Source organism: Xiphophorus couchianus, chromosome 24, assembly GCF_001444195.1.
Source record: "Xiphophorus couchianus chromosome 24, X_couchianus-1.0, whole genome shotgun sequence".
Taxonomy (NCBI): domain Eukaryota; kingdom Metazoa; phylum Chordata; class Actinopteri; order Cyprinodontiformes; family Poeciliidae; genus Xiphophorus; species Xiphophorus couchianus.
In genome coordinates, this window is record NC_040251.1 from 7,476,353 (window position 1) to 7,501,643 (window position 25,291).

General features: G+C 36.8%; 1 protein-coding gene across 1 annotated transcript; it reads left to right on the plus strand.

Moving 5' to 3' along the window:
• Nucleotides 1-1,397: 1,397 nt before the first annotated feature.
• Nucleotides 1,398-24,101, plus strand: srms (src-related kinase lacking C-terminal regulatory tyrosine and N-terminal myristylation sites). The gene is made up of 8 exons (XM_028010023.1): nt 1,398-2,151; nt 8,200-8,321; nt 9,232-9,398; nt 14,280-14,427; nt 15,604-15,762; nt 16,934-17,115; nt 18,303-18,459; nt 21,796-24,101. The coding sequence occupies exons 1-8, from the start codon at nt 1,778-1,780 to the stop codon at nt 21,993-21,995; spliced, it is 1,509 nt and encodes a 502-aa protein (XP_027865824.1). The 5' UTR covers nt 1,398-1,777; the 3' UTR covers nt 21,996-24,101.
• The last annotated feature ends 1,190 nt before the right edge of the window (nt 24,102-25,291 follow it).

A 25,291-nucleotide genomic window follows, 5' to 3' on the forward strand; every position in this document is an offset into this window, starting at 1 on the left:
CATTTCTCACCAATAGTGCCAATATTTAAGTTATTCTGTACATTTTTCATGTATCTTTGTATAGGTTGGCAACAGAAGTGGTGAAAATGGTGGTCTTGCCACCTGGTAATAAATTTGTGTTTAAAGGGCTCTCCACTCATTTCCTATGGAACTTACGAAGAAGCAACAATCGCATGCCCTTATGGAAAGCCATCTAGTTCAAAAATATGTCTTTTAATGGGTAGAAAACGCATTGACAACATATTAACGTGTTTTCTGTGTATTAACATAAAATCAACGTATAAACAACACCTTGACAACGTTTAGAAAACGTGTTATTGACGTGTTATCTACAATCTTTGTGTGTTGAACCCATCACTCATGAAAAACGGAAAAAGAACTAGCAAACTAGCTTGCAAGGGTATCTTAATTTTGGCTTGTGATGCGACATAAGAAAATTGAAAAAAATGTTCTGCCTTTGTTGCCATGAGGTGATAACTTTTGCCTGTTGCTTTCCGTGTGTCAAGTCCATTACCTATGATAGACGCAAAAAAGCTAGCTAGCAAGGATGTGTTAATTCATTTTGACTAAAATGTACAGAAAATGTTAATGTGTTGTCTATTTGTGAGACGAGACATATTTTTGAACTGGATTGCTTTCCATACACCCCTTTAAACTAAGCGACTATTGATATTCATGCATTTGAGATTTTGTGTGCTACCTGAGTGTCGAGTCCATCACTTACAGTCGGTGCAAAAAAAGCTAGCTAGGTAACAAGGGTATATTAATTTTGGTTAAAATATACAGAAAATGTTGACATGTTGCCTACATATTTTTGAACTGGATGGCTTTCCATACACCCTCCTGCAGCGACGCAACCAATGACATTCGTGCATGTGAGATTTTGTTTCTACATGAAACTGCCGATAAAGTAAAACTCTGTAATGTTTTAGAAATCTGGAAATCAATCCTCAAATATATATATATTTTTAACATGTTTAGCAAATATTTTACTTTATATTAAACCGTATTATTCGTTACACAATATTAAAATATTTGAAAATGGTGGAGTTATTTCTTTGGAAACAATATGGACCCAGAGGATGTATTAAATAAATCACTTTATTCCTGCTGATATATGAATTTAATTTAATTTGTCATTGGTAAGATATTTTTCTGTAGTTAAATTAATTTCTCACTAAAAGGTCCTGAATCGTCTAAAACAGCTTCAGATGTTTCAGCTGCTTCTTGTTTTGGATACAAGTTAAACCAGCAGCTCACGGAATAAATCTGGTGTTAAATGGACACATGAATCCGTGATGATGTCATTAATTCAACACTCCTTTGTTTGATGAAGTGATGAAAACTTGCCGGTTTCTGCCCCTCCCGCCCTGTTTGCTGCACCTTCCTCCCTCCTCCTCCTCCTCCTCGGATGTTGTGCGGAGCGCCAAACCCGAACCTCTTTACGCACCGTTCCGCCTCACCTTCAGCGTCACCTCTGCGCCTCTTCAGCCGCGCTGAATGGATTAGCCTCCGGGAGCCATGCGGTACCGGCACCGAGCCCCCGCAGCGACCCGAGCCGCTTCGGATGGAGGAGAGTCCGGTTTCCGCATTCCCGCAGCCGCCGTGCGCACTGCAGGCGCGGAGCGAAGATCCATGATCTCAACAGAAAAGGAAACCGGTTCGTCCGGCTCGGCGGGCCGCCCCGCGCTGCGGATTCATTGTTACGTTCCCGGCGGACGGAGAGGCTGCTGACTGTGTGTCTCAGGCCCGGTTCGGAGCTCCTTCATGACCCGGGATGGAGAACTGCTGCCGCGCCTGCTGCCCCTGCTTCTCCCGGCTCTGGAACTGGTTCTGGCCGGCTCCCCGCTACCCGCCCGTCCCGAACCTGGTCATCGCCAACCCGGGGGCCCGGTCGGAGGAGATCCGCACCGTATCGGGGGACATCCGCGCCCCGTCGCCCAAGAAGCGGCCGGTGCAGCTGTACGCGGCGCTGTACGACTTCCAGGCCCGGAGCGACGACGAGCTGTCGGTGAAGGAGGGAGACAAGCTGTCGGTGATCGAGAAGCGGGGCGACTACGTGCTGGCCAAGAAGCTGACGGGAGCGCCGCAGTCCGGGCTCATCCCGGCCAACTACGTGGCTCTGCTGCAGGACGAGTTCGCCAAACACAAGTGAGTCCAACCGAACCTGATCTGAACCTGATCTGGACCTGATCTGAACCTGTTCAGAACCTGTTCAGAACCGGATCTGGACCTGATCTGAACCTGTTCAGAACCTGATCTGGACCTGATCTGGACCTGATCTGAACCTGTTCAGAACCTGTTCAGAACCTGATCTGGACCTGATCTGAACCTGTTCAGAACCTGATCTGAACCTGATCTGGACCTGATCTGAACCTGTTCAGAACCTGATCTGGACCTGATCTGGACCTGATCTGAACCTGTTCAGAACCTGATCTGGACCTGATCTGGACCTGTTCAGAACCTGTTCAGAACCTGATCTGAACCTGATCTGGACCTGATCTGAACCTGTTCAGAACCTGTTCGGGCTGCTTTCCATAAAACATCTGGGTCATTAGAGAGAAAAATCAAACAAAAGGAGGAGTACATTTCTGTAAAAAAATAAAAATAAGTCTTGAGATTAATTTCAGAAATTTTCTAGAAAAAAGTTTTAAATTTGTAAGTTGAGAAGTTACAATTTTGCTGGAAAAAATTTTGACATTAATAAATTTTTGACAAAAAAACGTTGAAATTTCATAGTTTGAAAAGTTTCAGATTTGCTATAAGAAACGGAGAATTTTTAGATCATTCTGAAAATGTTGAGAAAAAAACTGGGATATTTCTCCGTTTTTTCTAGAATATTTGCGACTTCAAACTCTGAAACTTCTGATTATTTTTTTTTTCAACATTTCTGGGATTAATCTAAAAATTTTGAATTGTGTCTTGCAAATTTGCAACTTTTAAAACTCCGAAATTTCTTAGTTTTTTCTCAATACATTTTTATGAATCTCAAAGTTTCTGAGTTTAAAAAGTTGTAAATTTGCTATAAAAGAAAAAAACGTAAAATGTTCGACTGAGGTTCCCAGTTTTTTCTTAAGAATTTCTCAAATTAATCATGAATTTTCTTTTTACTCTTTTTTTTCTTCTATTTAAGCTCAGAAATTCTTGAGAAAAAACATGAAAATTTCTGAGTTTTAAAACTTGCAAATTTGCTAGGAAAGAAAACTCAAATATTTTCTAGAAGGAACCTGGAAAAGGTTCTAAAAGTGAAAAATATTTGACTTTGCAACTCAGAAATGTCCTTGTTTTTTCTCTAAACATGTCTGAGATGAATAATTCCTGAGTTTTTTGGCAGAAGTTTACTCCTTTTTTCCCAAATATAAAAATCTGTGAGAAACTCAAAGCTGCATTTAAATGTTAGACGCACTAATAAACCCGACAGACTGAAAAAAACATTTTCCCTGAAGAATTGTATTATTTTTAGTCTAAAATCTTCAATTTTACGCATAAAAACACGTCGACATGAGTGTAAGACCAGAATCCAGATTTTATGGAGTTCTTTCCATGCAATCAAATACATCTATTGAAGTTAAAATGTAAAACGATCATCAAAAAACCAAAAGTAGGTAAAGTAACACTGTATACTTTAGTAAAAGTAAAAAGTACTCACTACTTTTAGCAACACAAGGTGATAATGATGCGTTTTCTGTATGTTATGGAGGGAAGTGAACATCTCCACCCTCTTTTATCTGTGCAGCGGCCATATTGGATTCAGGGTTCCTCAGTGGAAACTGTCGTCTGTTTTTGCAAACCTTCAGCCTTTTTGTCTTCGTTTATCAGAAAATAGACGGCAGCACCTCCTGCATTCCCGCCGCTGTAGTGAGCATGTGGGACGGTCCGATCGTCTGCACACATTTCCAACAATCAGAGCGAGAATGAGTGGAGGATCCAAACCTTGCATTTATTACAGCAGCCTGACGATATTAGTCCACATTAGACTCAGATTGCACCCTAAAGTGCCAGAAAACAATGATTGATGCCAATTATTGTCTCCCTTCAGCTCATTTTCTATTGAGACTAAATATTCCGTTTCATATGTACATATTCATGAATTTATTTGCTTTGTTGTGGCTGTAAAAAACAATTTTCCTCACAGGATGAATACAGTGTCTACAGTTAAAGAGCTAGCTAGCTCTCTGGTGGTAGATACTATAGTTGTAGCTACATATCTAGCTAGACAGCTACCTCACTGCCTCGCTAGCTATATAGCTAACTCGCTAGCTACAAATCTGTATAGATTGCCAGAGATCTAGCTAGCTTCTATCTAGATAACGGCTATCTTTCTGGCTAGGTAGGTAGCTTTTTAGCTGCCTCGTTATCTATCTTCCTGTTCAGCTAGCGTTGTTACTACCTTGCTAGATTAATAGCGATCTTCTGTTGGTGGAAAATGTATGTTTGGATGTTTCCCTCCTGATAGTCCAGTAGATTTTGTTCTATTGGGGAAAAAACACAACATTTGTCTGTGTAGCTAGCTAGAGAGCTGGCTAGCTACACGGCTCTCAAGCAAGAAATTCATTTATGGATGTTTACATATTTGCCAGCAGGCTATTGAATTGTTAGTTTGTTTTTTTTTCTTCCATGTTTTCTTCTCAGAGATTTTTGTTTTTTAGTTGAACTGAACATGATATATAAAATTAAACGTTAGGAAGGTTTATAATAATTAATCCTTTGTGAGAAATTAAGGTGAGCGTAAAAATAAGGCAAAAAGTCACCAAACGTTAAGTTAGTTTTGACTGAGATGATTATATAAAACATGAAATGTTTTCATGTTTTGTAGTTGTTTATACCATTATGTTATTATCACACCACATATGAAGCCTTAGGGTCAGAGGTCACAGTGACCAGCAGCATCTTTCAGTGGAGCTGGACTCGTTTCTTCTTCTGCAAATGAGAGAAAACATGGCTGAAACGCCCTGCAGCTGCAACTCCTCCATTATTTATCCAGCCTGCATGGAGTCATCATGTTTCAGCAGAACGCTCTTTTTAAGGCCGACTTATGTTCACACCGCATACCCAACACACACACACACACACACACACACACACACACACACACACACACACACACACACACACCAGTTAGCAAACACAACCATTCCTACTGTGGAAAACATAAAACATGATGTTTGCATCAGGCACTAGAAAATAAAAAAAACAACTAATAATACCAAAAGAAATAGTTTTGTTTAACCCGCACAACAATAAACCAAGATGCTAAATTTTAATTAAAACAATAAATCTGTCAGTTTTATTTTTCTTTTCTTTTCCAAACTTTATTTATGCTTTAACATGAGGTACAGTGTAAAGGCAATGCAATGGTTATATAGTTACAGTGTACCTTTAAATACAAACATAATTGTGCTAGAACAAGCCCAATTATACCCACATATATACACCTACACAAAATACATAAAATGGATCAAGTCAAAGTAAACATATTGCGTTAGCGGACAGAAACAGATATATCATAAGATAAACAAAATAAAAAGGGACCACAGTACTAAATATATGTAAATTTCTTTCCCTCAACCCATACAAACATACACTCGAAAAACGAGAGAAAAAAAAAAAAAAAAAAAAAAAAAAAAAAAAAAAAAAAAAAATCAGGTGCCAGGGGATACTTCTGTTAATGTATCAACCAAACTTAACTCAAGGAAGAAGATGAAAGAAAGAGAAATATTGATAAAAATAATAAACATCAGCTACATAAAGTAGGTATTACCTTATCAGTCCGGAATATTAGGGAAATTAATCTTTCTAAGGGTTCTTAATAAGGGGCTCCACAAACCCAAAAATCTCGTAGAAGAGCCTCTTAAAGTAAAACGGATTTTCTCAAGTTTAATGAAATACAGTGTATCTCTAAGCCAGTGGGTATATGCTGGAGGTTGAGGCGACTTCCATTTTATTATAATCACTCTCCGTGCCAAAAAAGTCAAGAAAGCCAAGGAGGATTTCTGAAAGGAGGACAGGGTGGACTGTGGAGGTGCAACTCCAAACAAAGCAGTCAAGGGGTCAAGCTCCAATTTCTTGTCAAAAATATCTGACAGAATAGCAAAAACTTTGGACCAATAGTTAGAAAGCTGAGGGCAAAGCCAGATAGTGTGGATCAAATTGGCTGGAGAATGTTGGCATCTATCGCAGGCAGGAGAAACGTTGGTGTAAAACTTGGCCAGACGTGCTTTAGTATAATAAGTGCGATACACAAGTTTGCATTGAATTAAATTATGTCTGGCACAAATAGAGGACTTATGCACCAATGACAGGATTAGTGTCCAAAGATCCTCTGAAATGGACTGTCCAAGGTCTTCCTCCCAAAGTGATCTATAGGAATTCAGGGTTTGTGGGCGTAGAAACGTGATTTGATTGTAAATAAAAGATATGGCTCCTTTCAATTTGACAGTAGGTTTTAGAAAAATGTCTAAAGGTGAATCTTTGGGAAGGTTGGGAAAATCTGAATAAGTAGAGCGGACAAAGCTGCGCACTTGCAAGTGAAATACTGGGAATCTGACAGCGCTGTCAGAGACACGACGCTGGGAAACTTCAAACAGGAAACGTTTCCGGCGACGCAGCTGATTCCGAACGCACCGCGCGGTTCATCGACCGAAAATGAGCTCAGTGTCAAAATTTAAAGCACGAAGTCAGAAGAGAGGAACATCTGTGTTGGAGGTGGAGAATAGAGAATTGGTGAACGGTAAAGGTGCGTTCACACCAGCCATGTTTAATTCTCTTTAACCCGACTCCAATCCGTTTGCCTAGAAAGTCCAGTTGGGTTGGGTTGGTGTGAACGCTAAGCTAACGCTGGTCCACCTCCAAACTTCGGTCTGGGTTCGGTTGAAGTGAACTCTGGTTCAGTTTGAATTCATATGTGAACGCCAAGCGGACCGGAATCTGAGATCTGCGCTTCGTGTTGTTAGTTTCTGTGAAACCTGAGCGCCACAGAGAGCGGTGCCGCCCGCCCGGATAACTCCAGGTAAACACAGTTTCTGAAATCTGAGCAAACAGACCGGACCCGGCCGCACCGCTGCGGCGTTTTGTTACTGCCACACTCTGGAGGAGGAAAACCAGAAAAACACAATTTCACTAAAAAGTTTCTGTTTGCAGCTCAGTTACTCAGTTTTTACTCTGTCCGCTAAACTTGTCCATTAATAATCAATTAATAACCGCACTGTAAATCAAAACAACTCATTGACGTCCATTTTCATGGTTTATGTTTTCTCTCTTTTTACCTAAAACTGGATGATAAAAGTCTGAAAAGGCGACTAGAGTACCAACAACTGTGCTGAAATAAGAGTATTAAATTATTTTTACTCAAAAGTAAAAAGTAGACATTGAAAGAAATTAATCAATTAGGAGTAAAAAGGTATATAGTAATACTATTACTACTAATAATATTAGTAATAATAATTATAAAACATTTTTTAATTGTACTTTTTAAAGCAAATGTTACAAAAAGCTTCACATAACTATAAAAATATTATTTAAACATCAAAATGGCACAGAAAGTAAAAATTCAGAGTGACTTATTTAAAAAAAAAAAAATCCTATAATATTTAAAAATTACAACATTAATCGGACCAAAAATACAAAATCATGTGGATTTTTTTTTGGACCAAAAGGAAAATTATTTCTATGAATAAAATTACAAAAAAATCTATTTCTTTCAGTATAACACGAATAAAAACTGCAGGTGTGTTTCTGATATTTTGGTTAAAACATGTTTGTTTTTTATTCAGTGAACTTACTCAACAAATACAACAAATAAAATTACTTAAGTAAAACTAAAATGTACTAAAAATACTACTAAAAAATATATTTATTCTCCTCTAATGAAAGGTCTGCTCATGTCTTATGTTATTTGTTTGTCTTTTTCTTTGGATGAAACTAACTTTGTTTTGTACGAAGATCAGCTGATTCTGTTATTACCATTATATAAACAATCTCAAAACTACAATATTATCGTTTATCACAATAACCTGTGGGACGATTTATCGTCCAGTAAATCGGTTATTGTGTTTTTAGTTCCTGTAAGGAAACATTCCTGTTGTTTCTTTTATACTGACCGCCTGTCCCTCCACTTCCTGTCCCTCCACTTCCTGTCCTTCCACTTCCTGTCCGTCCACTTCCTGTCCCTCCACTTCCTGTCCCTCCACTTCCTGTCAGGTGGTACTACGGGAACATAAACCGCGTGAAAGCAGAGAAGCTGCTGCTCGCTTCCCAAAACAAAGATGGCGCCTTCCTGGTTCGCATCAGTGAGAGTCACAGCGATGAGTACACGGTGTCTGGTGAGTGGCTGACTCAGCATTTCCTCACATTCCCAGGATTACTCAGCAGATTTATATTTTATCTTCATAATTCCTTCAATTTCAAGTTACAGGTTAGAAATTATTGATACTTTTTGTTGCTGAGTCACATTCATCACAATAAAAGCTTAAACCTTTAGGTTTTAGAATAATTTTTTTATGTTTCATATTATTTTATTTAATATTTATTTTTATAGTTTATTTTTAAATTTTGTTTTATTTTACTAAATTTACATAATTTTATTAAATACTTTCAATTTATTTGTATTTACTTCATTTCGGTTTTATAGCCAGTTTGTATTTTATTTTTTAAGTGAAATTTAAATTTATATAAAATTTAACTTTTTTGTTATACTTCTAACATTATTACTTTTACTGTGTTTTATTATGAATATTTGATTTTTAAATACTTGGCAGGAATTTACATTCATCTTTATGAAATGTAAAGAAATTTTATAGGATAAACTTAGAGATTTCTTAGTTTCAAAATGTAAAGATTTTTAATTTCCCTTAATACTTTATTTCTGAACAAAGTAATAAATACTTTATTCAAAAATTAAAGTATTTTTGAATTTGAAAATTCCTGAGATTAATCTAAAAACTTCACAGTTGTTTCTTGACAATTTTAAATCTTTGACATTTTTTTAGAAAATTTCTAAGATTAATCTCAGAATTTGAGTTTTTTTTAGCAAATGTTAAATTTTTCAAACTCAGAAATATTCTTGTTTTATTTTGACAGAAATTTACTCCTGTTTTGTCGCTCTGTTACGCCGTTCTTTAAGCGTCGATCTCGACTGAAGACGTTTAAAGACGCGTCTGTTTGCCTGGTTTACTGACCTTTGTCCATGTGAGCTTCCTAACTGTGACCTTTGACCCTGCTGCTGTCTTGCAGCGCGGAGCGAGGGGAAGGTTTTCCACTTCCGGGTGCAGCGCTCGGTGATCGGAGCGTACTTCGTCTCAGATAAGCTGTCGTTCGCCACGCTGGGCGAGTTGATCTCCTACTACCAGAAGAACCCGCGGAGCCTCGGGGTGAGCCTGGTGGAGCCGTGTGCCCAGCAGGTAGGATACTGTTTACGGTTTACTCCTCTGGCTAACCCTTGTCTCATACACAGGATTTGTTTTGTTTGATCAGGGTGACCCAGGCTGTTTAAAAAACAAAGAAACTGAAATTCACATGTTTCTGTTCTACAGTTTATCATTTAAAAATCTCGTTAATCAGTTTTGTTTGTCTGGAAGATGAGAAAGTTTAATATTTCAGGTAGAAAGACATGAAGGCTGTTATCAATCTGGGAAGGATTATAATCTCATTTCCAAGAAAATCGTTCATCAGATTATTGGCAAGTGGAAAAATTTAAAACGGCTTCAAATCCACTAAGTGATGGATGTCACAGATAATTGCACCACATATGACGCATACGGGTGCCGCGCTAGAGCGGGCGCCAAAACGATGGCGGAAAATTTTTTACTGCTCAACATTTCCTGCAAATATGATCAGTAACTGATTAGGCGCTCTCTGTTCGTCCACAACTCATACAGACATGTTGCATGTTATTATTTACATCAACATGCACACATAGCTGGAGGGTAAAGCGATGATTGTTTTAGCGTCGCTGCTGCAGTAGAACGATCCCGTTAACTAAACAAAACCTGGAGCTGACGCTTTTATTAACTCAGTGCAGCGAAGGGAAAAATAACACAGAAAAACCCGTTAAAGAACGACTCAAAGCCACTCATTTCTCGCTCTCTGTGTCGGCTACGCTACATGCAGACTCGTCGCCATAGCAACCGACTGACAACAGCTCCACCAGTGTGTCAACACTAAAAAACACTCCAACATTTCCCACACAAACATAACATTCAGTCCTTTACAGTTTTATGTTTCCAGGCCTGATGTTTATTTTGTGATTATTAATAAGTGATCGCTGTGGTAGATTAGCTACCGCTGCTACTAGCTAAGCTAACACAGCTGTGATTGATTAGCTAATTTAAACACCTGCTCTACTGGCGATCTGTCAGAGTTGGTGGTTAGGTTGCCTTTTTTATTTTCACTGAACCAAAACATCAAATTCTGCAGCACATCTTCATGTTAAGGTTCTCATAGTCAAGCTAGCATAACTGACCTACTGACCTCTCCCCCGTCATTTTTAAAAAAATTTAAAACCAATTTAAACAGAAATTATTAGTAGAAAAGCACAGCGTCCCTTTTTGTTTTGTTTTTATATATCAGGCGTACATTTAAGGTTTAGCGCGTTATGTTGACAACAAAGCCAATGCTAGTCATTGTCGGCTAACAGGAAGCTGGCAGGAGGTTGACAAAAATAATCATTTATATATTTTTTGTGCAGTTTTTCCACAATTACTGCTATGAAGGTTGTTTATTCAGAAAATGACATATTTTAGAGTAAATATAATCCAATTAAAGATGATTGAAATAGTAAAGTAGTTGACAGTTATTTCATTAATCGGTTCTGGGGGGCGGTTCTGCATCAGACATTTTGTTTCTGTTTGTGTTTTATGTGTGATTATAAAATGGAAATCACTAAAAAAAATAAATGTTAATTTAAAAAAAATCTGTGATTAATAATTTCTGTCATGTATGTTTTGTTTGGTCCATGAAGAAGAAAAAAACCCTGGTATGAACTCCGAGGCATGGAGCTGGAGGAGTTATGCTGTGGGACTGTCTCTTTTCACCTTGACTCAACCCTGAACTCCTCTGCGTCCCGCGGTGTATTTAGTTTTTCTTTGCTTTCTGGTTAGAAACGCTGCGTTGGGATCAGTAGATTTAAAAAAGCGGAACGGTTTAAGTGTCGGCTCTGTGATTACGCAGCTATTTTTAACTCCCACCAAGAAGCTTTCCGTTTCCACGCCTCATCAATTCTGGAGCCAACCGCTCAGATTTCCTCCATATCTGCTGAAAAACAGAAAACTCCAACACAGTTATTTAACTTAAAACACAAAGGATGAATAAAAATGTGCAGAGTGAAGGTCAGTCGGTGATTCCTCCTCTTCTCTCTTCCCTTCCAGCGGAAGCTGTGAGTCTGAGGTGGCGACACAAAGCAGAAAAGTCTTTAAATGTGAACGTGGAAGCGCAGACAGAGGAAAACATTTTTATTAGGTGTGAGGAGTGGCAGAGCGACTCCAGCCGCCCTTCATGCTTTGCTGCATGACGGCTGAGAGCGCCGAGCCGGTTTGTCTGCTTTTCCCAGACTGGGAATGTTGACCCGGCACATGCAGGGAACGCCGTCAGCGCCCGCAGCGTTCCTGCTTCCTGTAGCTCAAACCAAAGCACAACATCGGAAATATTTCATAATTTAATGCTGGAAGTCATTCCTCACTGTCTGTCACCAAATAACCAGAGAAAAATAATTAGTTTGCTACACGCCAGAATATTGTTTTATTTTCAAATTGCTTCTTTAAAGGAGACCTATCATGGAGATTCACATTTGCACGTTTTTAAACTTCCATTCAGGTTTCTGCTGCCTCTAAAAACCAAAAACCAAGAGCTGGAAAAAACATTCAGCCTTTTTTTGACAGTAACTTCATGTTTTTTAGTGTCTGGAAAATGTAGCGATCTCAGAGGAACTCTGACCGTTACCTAGCAACCACGGCGGAACTCTGACCGTTACCTAGCAACCAGGGCGGAACGCTGACCGTTACCTAGCAACCACGGCAAAACTCTGACCGTTGCCTAGCAACCACGGCGGAACTCCAGGACTTTTGGACATAAAATCTTGTTCATTTCAACTTTTACTTTTTCAAATATTCATTTTCGTTTTTTCATTTTCTATTTTCAAATAACGTGATCATATATGTAAAGTACCTGGTTCGCAATATGATTTGCTTTTGATTAATTTAATTTTAATAATGTTGTATAAGACTGAATACTAAATGTTTTATTTCTTTAATATTCATCCAGTTAACAAGCCAAAAGTGGTAAAATGTTTTGTTTTTAACTTTAGTAAATTTTAACTTCAGTAAATTTCTTTTTTTATGTTTAAATGTTTCAGGTCCTCCCATCTTAATTTCATACAAAGATAAACTGAGTTATTAAACGTGAGAAATTGGAAAAAATCTCAAATTTCTTCAAATTACTTCATAATAAAAAATTTTTCGTACAGACTTGACAGCAATTTAATAAAATAATATTCATGACTGAGTTTTAGATGAACTGTTCTTCAGCAGTAAACGGGTCACTGAACTTATTTTACTGATTTTATTGTAGCAAACATGTTTCTAAGATTAGTCACACAGTTATGTAGCATCATTTTCAGAGGAATATTTTCTGATTTTTCCCTCCACTTTGTGTTTATTTCCTTCCTAATTAATGCTCTGTTGCACTTAAATAATCTAAGTTTATTATTTGTCTTTAATCATAAAATCAGGGTTAAAGTTTTGTCGTTTAACTGAACTTTAACAGGTTGATTCTTGTTTCATTTCTGTTGATAATTTTATTCTTTTAAAGTGAATTTATCTAAGCATTCATGGAATTGTGACTGAAATGTAAGAATGTGAAAATAAATGTTTTTAATTTCAGTATAAATTTATTTTGATTTGTTTTTAACTTCAATTTTTCATAATATGAAATCAGTATCCTTTGTTTTATTTATAATCACAGAAAATGATTTATTAATCAATTTTCTTTAATCATTTGTTGAATAATTTAATTTAGTAGCATCAGATTTTTAACTACAATAAATTTTTGTTTCTCATTGATGCCTGATTAATGTTTATTTTGGTTCATTCTCCCCATTAATATCTTAAACACATTGATGGATTATCAGAAAATTCTTGTCAGCAACAGTAAAAAGCAAAACCCTCAGTGACCTCAACTGTCTGTGACTAAAACCCACAAATATTTAAAACCGTCTGGAAAAACGTTTATTACTGCCTAAAAGCTCAGATACCAAATATTTCTCAACATTCATTAATATGCAGAGTGGAAGCCATTTTAGTAGCATGGCTAGCACAATCTGCAATTTCCTGAGAACATTTTAGATATGCTTTACAAAAACAAATCTGCACATATTTGATTTTTCTGCAAATAATTTGGTGAGACACACAAATAATCCAGTAACGGGTTTTGATCCAATATCCAGGTTTTATTAAAAGGCTAAGTTTGTAATGACCTCTAGGAGTTATTAATATGTGGAAAAGTGAAAAAAATAAATAAAATTCTGTCCTTTTTGGAGCTCCATACGTCAGCCATACTTTCCAGCAGCGTTATTTACAGAAAAGAAATTCCTTTATTGTCACACAATGGGGAAAATGAAAAGCAAATTCATAACAGAACATAAAATATGTAAAAACTGAATATAGAATAAAAAACTGGGCAGTAACTACAAAACTTCAACATAAATACTGTCCAGTTATTTTAAAAAGCGTACTCTGGTAAAAAAGGAATGTGAGTTAATTTAAAAACGGTTCAGAATATTTGCATCTTTGATCATTAAAAGAAAACAGACTTTTATTTAAAATGAGTAAAACGTACAGACTGGTGGTTTTTGTCTGTTTCTGAAAGAAAACAGCAGATTCAGCTAAAAACAACCAAAGGGCTAACAGGAAGTATCGTTTTCTACATCGAAACTTCAAAATAAAATTCAGAAATACTCTTAAAAAGAGACACCGTGCTGAGACAGAAATTTGGAGGAGCTAACACAAGTAGCAAATTATTTGAAAATTTCCAAGAAAAAAGTGAAAATTTTAGATTAATCTAAAAAAATTCTAGAAAAACAAGAATTATCCTGAGTTTCAAAAGTACAACATTTAAATTCTTGGAAATTTTTCACTTTTGAGTTTTGGAGTTTCAACGTTTTTTTGGAAACTTTCTCAGATTAATCTGAAAAATGATTAATGATTAATCTGAGGACGACGTGCAGACGTTCTGCTCCTGTAACAAACTGCGATGAATGTTTGAAACGTTTTGTTTGTGTTTTCGCGCAGCGGGAACTCTTCGACATGGAGCCTTGGGAGAGACCGCGGGAAGAGTTCCAGCTCCACCGCAAACTGGGAGAAGGAAACTTTGGGCAAGTATGGGAAGCCATTTGGACCAAAGAGAACCGGAAAGTGGCCATAAAGATGCTGAAACAAGGTACAGGAAGACTTTGATTTCACTTTTTCCAAAATGGCTTCAACTGAGGCAAAACCAGCATCTGATAACAGCTTTGATTGTTTTTTCCTTGAGTTTAGTTGAAATTATTCTCTGTTGTTTGACCAGAATAAAATCTCTACATAAAGTCGTTCAGAATTACTTTCATGAGAAGTTAATATTTTACATCTTAATGAAGCTGCTGGTATTTTTATTTTCCATTTCCTGCTGGCTTGAGGAGAAAAGCATCTTTATGAATAAAATCATGAAATAATATTTAAAACAATTATTTTAACTTATATTTGATATTAAAAATGATTAAAGAACAGAAAACAAAAATTCTGATTATGAAAATTTAAGCCTGGGATTTTTTTTTAATCACCTTCCCTCCATCTGCCCCACAGCGCCCTCTGGCGGCCAGCAAGTGTTTTTGGTCTAGTTTCTAGTGAAATATTTTAGACTTGAAAGAAGAAAAACAAATTTAAAATGAACTTTTCAGTGAGAAATAGAAGCTCATTTTAAGTCAGTAATTTCTTAATATTGATTTTAAAAACGTTCCAGCTCCACTGGCAGCAGATTCACTTTTTACAGGACATTTCTAACATGTTACCAGTAAAAATGAGTGAAATCTTTTGAGTCTTTTGAGGAAAAACTTTGGAAAGCTGAAAGTTTCCTAGAAAAAACCTTTTTACATTAATCTTGAAAAATGTTGCTAAAATATATCTGAATTTGGAAAGTCACAAATTTACTAGAATTCTTTTGAATTAATCTTTGTGAAAATAAATAACATTTCTGAGTCTGAAAAGTTGAAAATTTGCTTGAAAAAACTCAGAGATTTTTACATTAATCTCAGAAATCTTATTGAAAAACAACATAAACATTTCTGATTTTCAAAAGTCAAAAAGGTTTCACTTTTAAAACTCAGTCTTTTAAAATAAGTTTTATTTTTAGAGGATTTCTGAGTTTTGTTTTTTTTCCGGAAATGTGCTCCTCCTGTTTTCTTTCTTCCAGAAAAGCTGCCGTAGTTTCTCATAGTGTTTCATGAATGTTTCGATGCTGTTCTGCACAACGTGCAACATTACGATGGAACATGAATAGCAAAATATAAGAACATTCATTGAAATAAATCAGTAAAAGGCTAAGCGCAGCTTTGGTTGTTGGTCTTCTTGTTTTTCTCAGAGGACACGAAGCAGGACGAGTTTGTGAAGGAGGTCCAGGCGCTGAAGAGCCTCCACCACCCGAAGCTGATCCAGCTGCTGGCCATGTGCTCCAGAGGGGAACCCGTCTACATCGTCACCGAACTCATGAGCAAAGGAAGCCTCAAGTCCTACCTGGACTGTGAGTACACCTGTATGCCAGGGCGCACAAACTTTATGTCACAAGTTCTCAAAAAACAAAAAAACAACTACAGTAAAATAAAATAGTTAAAGTAGTTCTTTTGTTTTTATGAATATTTTGTGTTGTAATCACCATTTTCTATTTAAAAAAATTATGTTGGTAATAATTTCACCCTGATTACAAATTAAAGTCTCCATGCGGATCAAATTTGTACCAGTCTTGAATTGAAGTCAGGGACCGCAAAATTCAGTCCAAGGTCCACAAATGGCCCCCGGGCCTCACTTTGAACACCAGGTTACAACCATGAACCTGAACATTTATGTTTCTATGTTGCTGCCCGTTGATAGATCAGCTTTTAGCTGGGCTAATTTTTCAGTTAGCGCTTTAGCTAACTTTGAAAACGTTAGCGCACTTAGCTTCCCATGTTTTAATTTTTCTGGATAAATCCTAAAGCAATAATTTACTTGGATGTTTTGTAAACTTTCTGTTGTTATTGGTTCTCAAAGTAGTTAGCTGTTTATATTCATGCTTTTATTTTGAAGTGGGTGAAAATTGTTTATGTAGCAGCTTTACTTCAAACAAGAAACATGCAGGAACAAAATAAAACCGACAAAAAACAAAAACAATATATCAAAATAAATTCAACACCAAAGGGCTTTATGGAACATGGTTTACAACATGGTGGAATTTAGCGCTTTAGCATTAGCTTCCACTAAATACAGGGCTGGTGTAAAGCTTTAGCATTAGCTTCCACTAAATACAGGGCTGGTGTAAAGCTTTAGCATTAGCTTCCACTAAATACAGGGCTGGTGTAAAGCTTTAGCAGTAGAGGAACTGATGTTTATTTTAATTTAACCTTTATTTAACCAGGTAAGTTGATTGAGAACACATTCTCTTTTTCAACAATTTGTTCAGAAAACATTTTGATTAGCGCTTTAGAGTAGCGCCGCTAACTTGTTAGTTAGCAGTGTCTAACTGACTAACCAGCTAATCATGCTAGAAAACCATATTCTGCACCAGAACATGAAAAGAAATAGACATTTTATGCCAACATTGGCAAAAATGATCTTAAAAACTGTCTAGGTTCACATAAAACCATCTGTAGGAACTGAATTTGCTCCAGCGTCGGCAGTGGTTTCCGTTTGGTCTGATTGTGAAACTGTGTTTGCAGCTGAAGAAGGAAAGCTGCTGAAAACGGCTCATCTCATCTACATGAGCGGCCAGATCGCAGACGGTATGGGCTACCTGGAGGACAGACACATCGTCCACAGAGACCTGGCCGCCAGAAACATCCTGGTGGGAGACGACCTGATCTGCAAGGTGGCGGATTTCGGACTGGCTCGGATAATTAAGGTGAATCGGGTTTTATCTGATTCAAACAGACGGGTCAGTTTCAAAAGTGTTTTTTTCTGAAGCTTCGGCTTCTTAAGAGCGTTTAATGTGTCTTGATTGAATATTTCACTTCAACACTTAAATGGGAGAAATCATGAAAAATTCACATTTTGGACATTTTTGTGTTTCCATTCTGGTTTCTGCTGCTTCTGAAAACAGAACAAGCGCAAAATAAAATCTGTTTTTTGAGATAAATTAATGTAAGAGATAAATCTGGAAAATGAAGTTTTTTCTAAAAGCTCCAGAATGTGATATCACAAATCAGCAGGCAATAGCCCGTTACCTAGCAACCCGAGCGGAACTCCGTCCGTTACCTAGCAACCCGAGCAGAAGTCCATCTGTTACCTAGCAACCCGAGCGGAACTCTGTCCGTTACCTAGCAACCCGAACAGAACTCCATCCGTTACCTAGCAACCCAAAGAGAGCTCCAGCACGTTCGGTCAGCTGGCTTCATGAATCTTACCAAATATTTTTGGTCTAGTTTTTAGTGTAAATATCTTCGTACACTGTAAATAAGGCAAAACTAACTTACAAGTAGCTTTTCAACAAGATATTGGAGCTTAATTTAAGTTTTTAAAAATCCCTTAATACTAATGAAAAAGCAGATATTCAGTCAACCGTTTCATCTGGCAGATTATTTCACTAATAAGACATTTTCCCCTGGAATAAGTAAAATAATCTGCTGATGGAAATAATCCTTTTTCATTAATAACTTAAAATGACTCCTATCTTGCTGAAAAGTTACTTATGAGTTAGTTTTGTCTTATTTCAAGTGTTCTAAGATATTTGTTCTAGAATCTAGACCAAAACCTCCTAGTAAGATTTTGTGTTTTTGCAGTGCAACAAGATCTAGGGAAACTTGTTTTTAGTTGCATTGATTACTGCAACAGTGTCTTCAAAGGTCTGACTAAAAAAAAAATCAACCAGAACCAAACATGGAGAAGCAGCTTTTAGCTTTTATGCACCACAAATGTGGAACAAACTTCTAGAAAACTGCAAAACAGCTGACTTCCTAACTTCCACTGATTTAAAAAAAAATCTAGACTGAAAGCCAGATGTTCAGAACTGCTTGAACCATAACAGTTAGTTAGTTAGTTAGTTAGTTTAACTAACTAATGATTCTGATGTAACTGTAACGTTTGCTGCAGGACAGCGTGTACACTGCCAGCAGAAACACAAAGATCCCGGTACGGTGGACAGCGCCTGAGGCGGCGCTGCACCAACGCTTCTCTGTCAAATCAGACGTCTGGTCGTTTGGCGTGCTTCTGTATGAGATGATGTCACGCGGGAAAATGCCGTACGAAGGTACAGTAGCCATTTCCTGCCTTTGGTTCATTTGTGAACAAACCAGTTTGATCTTCAAACGAAGGAACAGTGAAAGTGTTGTGATGCCCTGCAGGAGTATTCATACCCTAGAATCGTTTTGCTCTGTTGGACCACAAACCTCCATGGATTTCATTGGTATTTTAAGTGATAGACAAAGTAATGCATAATTATAAAGCTTAAAAGGAAATTAATCATGATTCTGAATTTTCTTTTCCAATTAAAGATGTGATTTATAGTGTGTGTTTGTATTTAGCCCCTTTTTAGTCAATACTTTAACAAAAAATGCTGCAACAGCAGAAGCAAAATACAAACTGGCCCCAGAAAACGTAAGTCCTCCTGACCACCAGGGGGAGTCTGGAGTAGATAATGTTAGCTACTTAAATATGCTGCTGTTCTATAACGTTATATCCACTTTTCTTCTGGACATCCTGTTAAATTATGACAATCCGACTTTACTGAGTCTGGTGCCATATGGTTTGGTGGCCGACTCCCCCTGGTGGCCTGGAGGACTAACGTATTCTGGAGCAAATCTGTAGCTTTTTATACTTGTTGCAGTTTTTATTATTTGCTTTTATTTCCTGTAGTAGCTGCTTTTTTTTGGTCGTATTTGATTATTTTTTTAGTGTTTTTATATTTTGGAGTTTGCGTCATTCATTTTTTGCAGTGCGTTTCACTGTTTACCTTTCACTGCAGTGACAGCGGACGCTCTTTTTGGGGTTTGTTGATATGCATATTTATAAAATGAGTCAGATTGCCAAATATTCTCTATTGGATTTAGGGCTGGGCTTTGACTGGGCCATCCTGACGCATGATCTGAACCTTTTCTGTGTTAAACTCCAGACCTCCTTTATCAAAGTCCCACAGCTTTTAGATTTGTCTCTGATTCAACATCTGAGTCACATAATTAGCTTATCAGCAGGAATATGTCAAACCTGAGAGCATGTAGAGTAAATTTTAGTTAATTTTGCTTCACTCTGTTGGAAATGATGTAATTCTCCAGTGTTTTAGCATCTTAACAGCCCGAGTTCATGACAGACATTTGAAGACATTTTGCAAAAAAAAACAAACTCTGATATAAAAATCTAATCAATCAAAATTAAATTAATTAAATTCAGCTCCCTCTGTTTTATAGTTTGTCTTCCCTGTTTTTCTGGTTTTGTTTTTTCCATTCGTTGGGAAGGCGGTGATGGAGAACTAAAAACAACAACACGTATCAAAACACATTTAATGGAGCAGCTTGTTTGCAGGAAATGGTCTGAACTTTTAGGACAGTTTTCCAGTTTTAGTCGCCCAATGGAGAAAACGACAGTTGGTGCTTTGATTGACTGGAGCAAAAACAGTATAAATAAATAGAGAGAGAGTTCAAGGTTACTATGGAAACAAACAAATTTTTGATAATAATCTTATAATAAAACTTCCTGAAATGTGCAGATTTGCTGGGATTTGTGAGCAGAAAGCATCTCCTCTGCTGCAGTTCAGCTAACTGTTAGCCAGACGGGAGCAAAGATAAAATCACATTCAAACCAGCTGCAGTCCACAGAATGATGTAGCGGCTCAGATGCTCTGATCGACCTTTAATCCGCCGTATTTACATTAGAAAAGCTCAGCACAGCGAACAGCGGAAACTAAAACCTGAAAGTCTTTGTTCCCACAGACCAGATAAAAATTAATTATAATGATAATCAATGCACCTTGATTAGCGTTGTTATTTTAAAAATACCCTGTGAGGAGAAGTATGGCAAGCTGTGTCGTCATATAGTTCAGCAGGATCTTTAAATCAGAGATTTATAAATTGTGAAAAAGATCATTTGAGATATTCAAACATCTCAAACTTGTTTAGCTTTAATATCTAAACAAGATATTTAGTTTCTTTACTTAGTTTTTTACTAGTTATAAATGCAACTTATAACTAGTGTTTTTTCATCAATATTCTAACATTATTAACTAAAAATAAGTTTCTGTTTCTTGCTGAAAAGTTGCCTGTAAGTTAGTTTTGTTTTATTTCAAATATACTAAGAAACTAGACCAAAGTACTTGGTAAGTGTTTGTGTTTTTGCAGTGTAGTTGTTGATTTGCCATCCAGAAATCACTTGCTTCATTCTTGTTGGTTTTGCAGGAGACTCCAGTTCTGCTTTTCAAACCTGTATGGTTGTACATGAGTGTAAACGTTGAGTTGGGGGCGTGGCCAGCAGCAGCAGTTTGTCTGGTTTAAAGTGACAGAGACCCTAAAACAGGCAGAAATGAGCAGACTGAAACCTCAGTAATTAAGAATGATTTTGTGCAAAATAAAATGATACAGAACATGATTTGTTTTTACAGTAGATCTAACCCAACCTGTTAATGGAAGCATGATAAGTCACCTGTAGTTGGTTAAATAGCTCAGTGTAAATGGATGGACTAGTTCTTCTGTTGTTACTCATTTAAGAACTAGTTTGGTGTCTTTGTGTTGCTGACCGAGAACAAAACAACTTCTAGCAAAAATGTTAATTTCATTTTTCCCGACCAGGGTTGGGTAGTTGACTCACTTTTTGGAAAGAATGTACTTTTATTTAAATAACTTTATTATAGTATTGCTCCTCTTTGAGTTAAATTTCTGAATACTCTGTTCACTGAACGAAGAACAAAACCAAAAGTTCACCAGACACGAGTTGCGTTTCCACAGAAATGAGCAATTTGACTTTTAGAAAATAAATTCACCTAATAGAAACACGGCAATTAAAAAAAACTCGTTTGCTACGAGAATTTTTTATTTCTTTTGTTGTATCAAAATGAGTTTATTTCTTAAAACTGCGATGGAAACATTTTTCTTGCTCCTGATCGATGACAGGATGTTACTACTGGAGGAAACGACAAAGAAGATGAACAGGAAGTGGTTTTAATAACATATCGCCTGAACAAACATATTCACATGTGATTTTTAATCACGTTTCTTATTTAATGGAAACAATTAAACAAAAAGTTTGTTTTTTCAGCATTAGTAGAATATCAACAAAGGTGTGAACACATTTGTAATGGAAACACGGCTAGTGAGCTCCTCTCTACGCGTTTTATATGCATAGAAATTGATTTAGAAAAATTACAACAGTTTGTAATTCTTTGATTTATTTTGATTTATTTATTTTTTGGTCTTTAAAATACCAAATCTCCAATTAACTTTATATTTCGATCTGTCTGATGATGTAATTTTTGAAGCTTTTTTACCAAAACACTTTATTTTATTTTAATTTGGGTTATTTAATGTCTTCTATTCCAGACATGGCTGTGTTTACGTATTTCAACCTCATCTCTTATCTCTTCATGTCTCGCTTTGTTTAGGAAAAAGCAATAAGGAGGTGATGGACATTTTGAAATCGGGGCATCGGCTGGGCTGTCCCGACCGCTGCCCTCCCAATATTTACCGGATCATGAAGGACTGCTGGCACACCGACCCGACCCAAAGGCCGTCGTTCCACGCCCTGCAGAACCAGCTGGACGCCATTTATCAGCGCATTTATTACAAAACCGTGGAGGTTTAGAGGCGAACGTCGGTCTTCCTCTGCTGGCTGGGAACCTGCACAAACGGCAGGAAGTGGCGAGGCGGAGCGATGAGGACCGTTCCTCTCCGTGTTTCTGTTTGGGAAAATGAAGCAGCGCAGCGACCCAAACCAACATGGAGGACAAACTGCACAGAAACCCAGCGGTATTTTAGAGAACGGAGTCTGTAAATACACCAGAGAAACTCCTCAAACTGTTTTTAAACTCCACTCTTGTGTTTTAGAGGCTGTAATAATGGAAATCGTCGGTATGTGCCATGCTGGACGTCCTGAGCCTGAAGGGGGAATGTTACGGTTTCACTTCTGTTTCCGATGCAAAACAAGTCGTGAAAATGGAGATTTTGTGCAATAATTAAATGAAAGCTGAATTTTTAGCCACATTAGACTAGAGAAAGGGAAATTAATTAGTTTCTTAGCTTGACTCTTCCTGCTCTTGAGCTAAATATCTTGAAGAAAAGGTTCGGTTTGCTGTTAAATGACTGTTTGTTTTCATCAAACCGCATCCAGACGTAACGATCGCTGAAACCTGCGTCTCCTTTACATTAAAGAGATCAGGAATAAAATGTACGGAAAATAACAAGTCTTCCTCTGCTAAGAGTTTGGTTTAAAGATCAGCGACAGCGCATCTTAAATTTAAATGTGCATTTATTTTTGTTTAGCTTAGCTTGGCTAGCAGCCTAAGGAACGTAGCCGTAGTTAGCCTCCCAGCTAGCCCCTAACTTAGCTCCAATGCTAAATCCTATAGCGCATGTGGAGGAGCTCAGTAGCTGCGTTTCCATTAAAAATATGCACAAAACTTTGTCAATAATCAATAATGCTGAAAAAAACACAACTGTGGTGTTTTCATTAAATCAAATCAGAATTAAAATCACAAGTGAATAAGTTTGTTCACGTGATAATTCACTTAAAGACGTGCTCCTCCGTCTACTTCCTGTTTCTCTTCTTCATGGTTTCTGTCAGTGGTAACATCTGGTTGTTGATCATGTGACTCGTGATGCGAAAAAATTGTTTCCATTGCAGTTTTGTGAAATAAACAAATTTAAATACAGCTGAAAAAAATCACCTCATCCTAGCAACAAAACGTTTTATCGCTTCATGGCATGTCTCTATTAAGCGAGTTAATTTTAGAAATATAAAATTGTGCGTTTATGCGGTGAATGGAAACGCAGCTACGGTTTGAGGTTTAGCTTGAATTTCTGCTTGTTGGCTTACAACTGTTTGCAGCGCTAAAATCTGAAATCTCCAGTTTTTCTGCAGTAACAGGCTGAAATCCTGCGGCTGAATCCTCCAGGTGGGACCAGGGTTCTTATTTATCATGCACTTAATGTTTACTGTTACTGAGTTATTGTTTTGAAGCTAGGGAGCATGCCAGCTTGCTGTGTGGTTTGGTACATGTAGTCCTTAGCACAGTTAGTGTAGCCTGCTGCATTTAGACCCAAACTGATTCTCTGACATGGGCTGAAATATTTAATGTTCAGAGAAATGACTTGTGCTCCAGTGCTGCTCTCAGGACAGACTGTAAGAAGATCTATTTTTGTATTTTTGTTTGTGCACTTCTCTGCGCTTCCTGGCTTTTAAACAGTTTATGGAGGCTCGGCTACATTTTACAAATCTAAAGCATCCTAACGAGAGCATTTTTAAAATGCTTTTTTTAATCAGCACAAGATGAACTTGAAGCGCTTGAAAAGCCACTGGAGCCCGGTGCCAACAGTCCAGGCCTTAAGCTCTTCTGACGGGCCAAACTGATGTCCAGTAACAACTAGTGCCTACGTTTACACTGCGGACTGAACACAAAGCTAACCAACGACACACGAGCTACAGGACGGACATCTGGACTCGCAGCACTTTCTGTCCGGTTTTCTTTATTTGAAGCACATAAAACTGTAAACAAATCTTGCAACTTGCAATGCAATTTGTGAATGAACCAATTTTGTGTGTTTTTATGCATGATGTTTGCAGCAGACGGAGCCAAGTTCAGGAAACTTGAGCCATAATCACCAAATTATGAGTATGTTTGTATTTATGGCTGTTTGTGTTCTGGTACCAAACACAAGTTATGCAAAAAATAAAATATTTTAAGTATTGTTTAAAAAAAAAAACAATGCAGCTGTAATTTTTACTATTTTTTTATATGTTCACTCATTTTTAGAGGAAAATTTCACATAAATACATTTTTAAAAGGACCTAAAGTTAAGGCTGCAAACAAAATGTTTAGTTTGTAAACTAAATATTTAGTTTGAAAACTAAATATTTTGCTCCAACCTAAGTATTTTGTTAGCAATCTAAATATTTTAGCTTATATATTTAGTTTAAAGCTAAAAAATAAGCAAAATATTTGGTTAGCAAGCTAAATATTTAAATTTCTAGTTTGCATATTTAGTTTGGAGCTAAATATTTAACTTGCGATATAAGCTAAATATTTAGTTAGCATTTAGCTAAATATATAGGTTCCAAACTAAATATTTAGCTTGTTAAATATTTATTTTGCTCCTATCTAAATGTAGTTAGCAAACTAAATATTTACATTTTAAGTTTGCATATTTAGTTTGAATCTTAGCTTGACAGACAAATAAGCAAAATATTTAACTAGAAAGCTAAACACGTACAAGCTACATATTTAGCTTGATGGTGAGTATTTAGTTTGTAAATATTTAGTTTGAAGACATTTAGCTTCCAAATACAATATTTTGTTCCAACTTAAATATTTAGTCAGCAAGCAAAAAATATATTTTTTAGTTTACACAATTAGTTTGTAAAATAACCTCAATAACTTGCTAACAAAATATGTAGCTTAAAGCTAAATATTTAATTGGTTAGCTAAATATTTAGCTTGTTATTTAAATATTTTATTTGAAACTGTGACTAACCCTCTTTACCCCAATGGGGACAGAAAATGGATGAATGAAACTGTGACTTTCATAGGTGAATGAAAAACATGTTGAAATATGACTTTGAGACAAATAACATAAATAATTTCTGTTAATTTTCAACAATATAAACTGGAACCAGTTAAATCCGTTTGGTCTGATCTGTAGTTCGTCCAAAGATAAAAGCTTCAGGATCAGAAGTCGGTCGGTTTTTGCTGCTGTGTCTCCATTCAGGCCCGTAAAAAGCGACAATCTAAAAATAGTTTGTGTAACCAAACAGGCCCAGATGGTGAAGATATGCAAACAGCAGGGAAATAAAACACAAAATGTTTTGTTGAGCAGATTAGGATTTATGAGCAGCAGGAGGAAGAATCTATTCAAATGGATTCAACTTCTACAAATTTCTTCTGT

Coding starts and splice junctions, on each gene's coding strand:
- srms (XM_028010023.1), top strand. CDS start 1,778: ATGGAGAACTGCTGCCGCGCCTGCTGCCCCTGCTTCTCCCGGCTCTGG. Junction 9,399..14,279: donor TGGAGCCGTGTGCCCAGCAG/GTAGGATACTGT, acceptor GTTTTCGCGCAG/CGGGAACTCTTCGACATGGA. Junction 14,428..15,603: donor CATAAAGATGCTGAAACAAG/GTACAGGAAGAC, acceptor TGTTTTTCTCAG/AGGACACGAAGCAGGACGAG.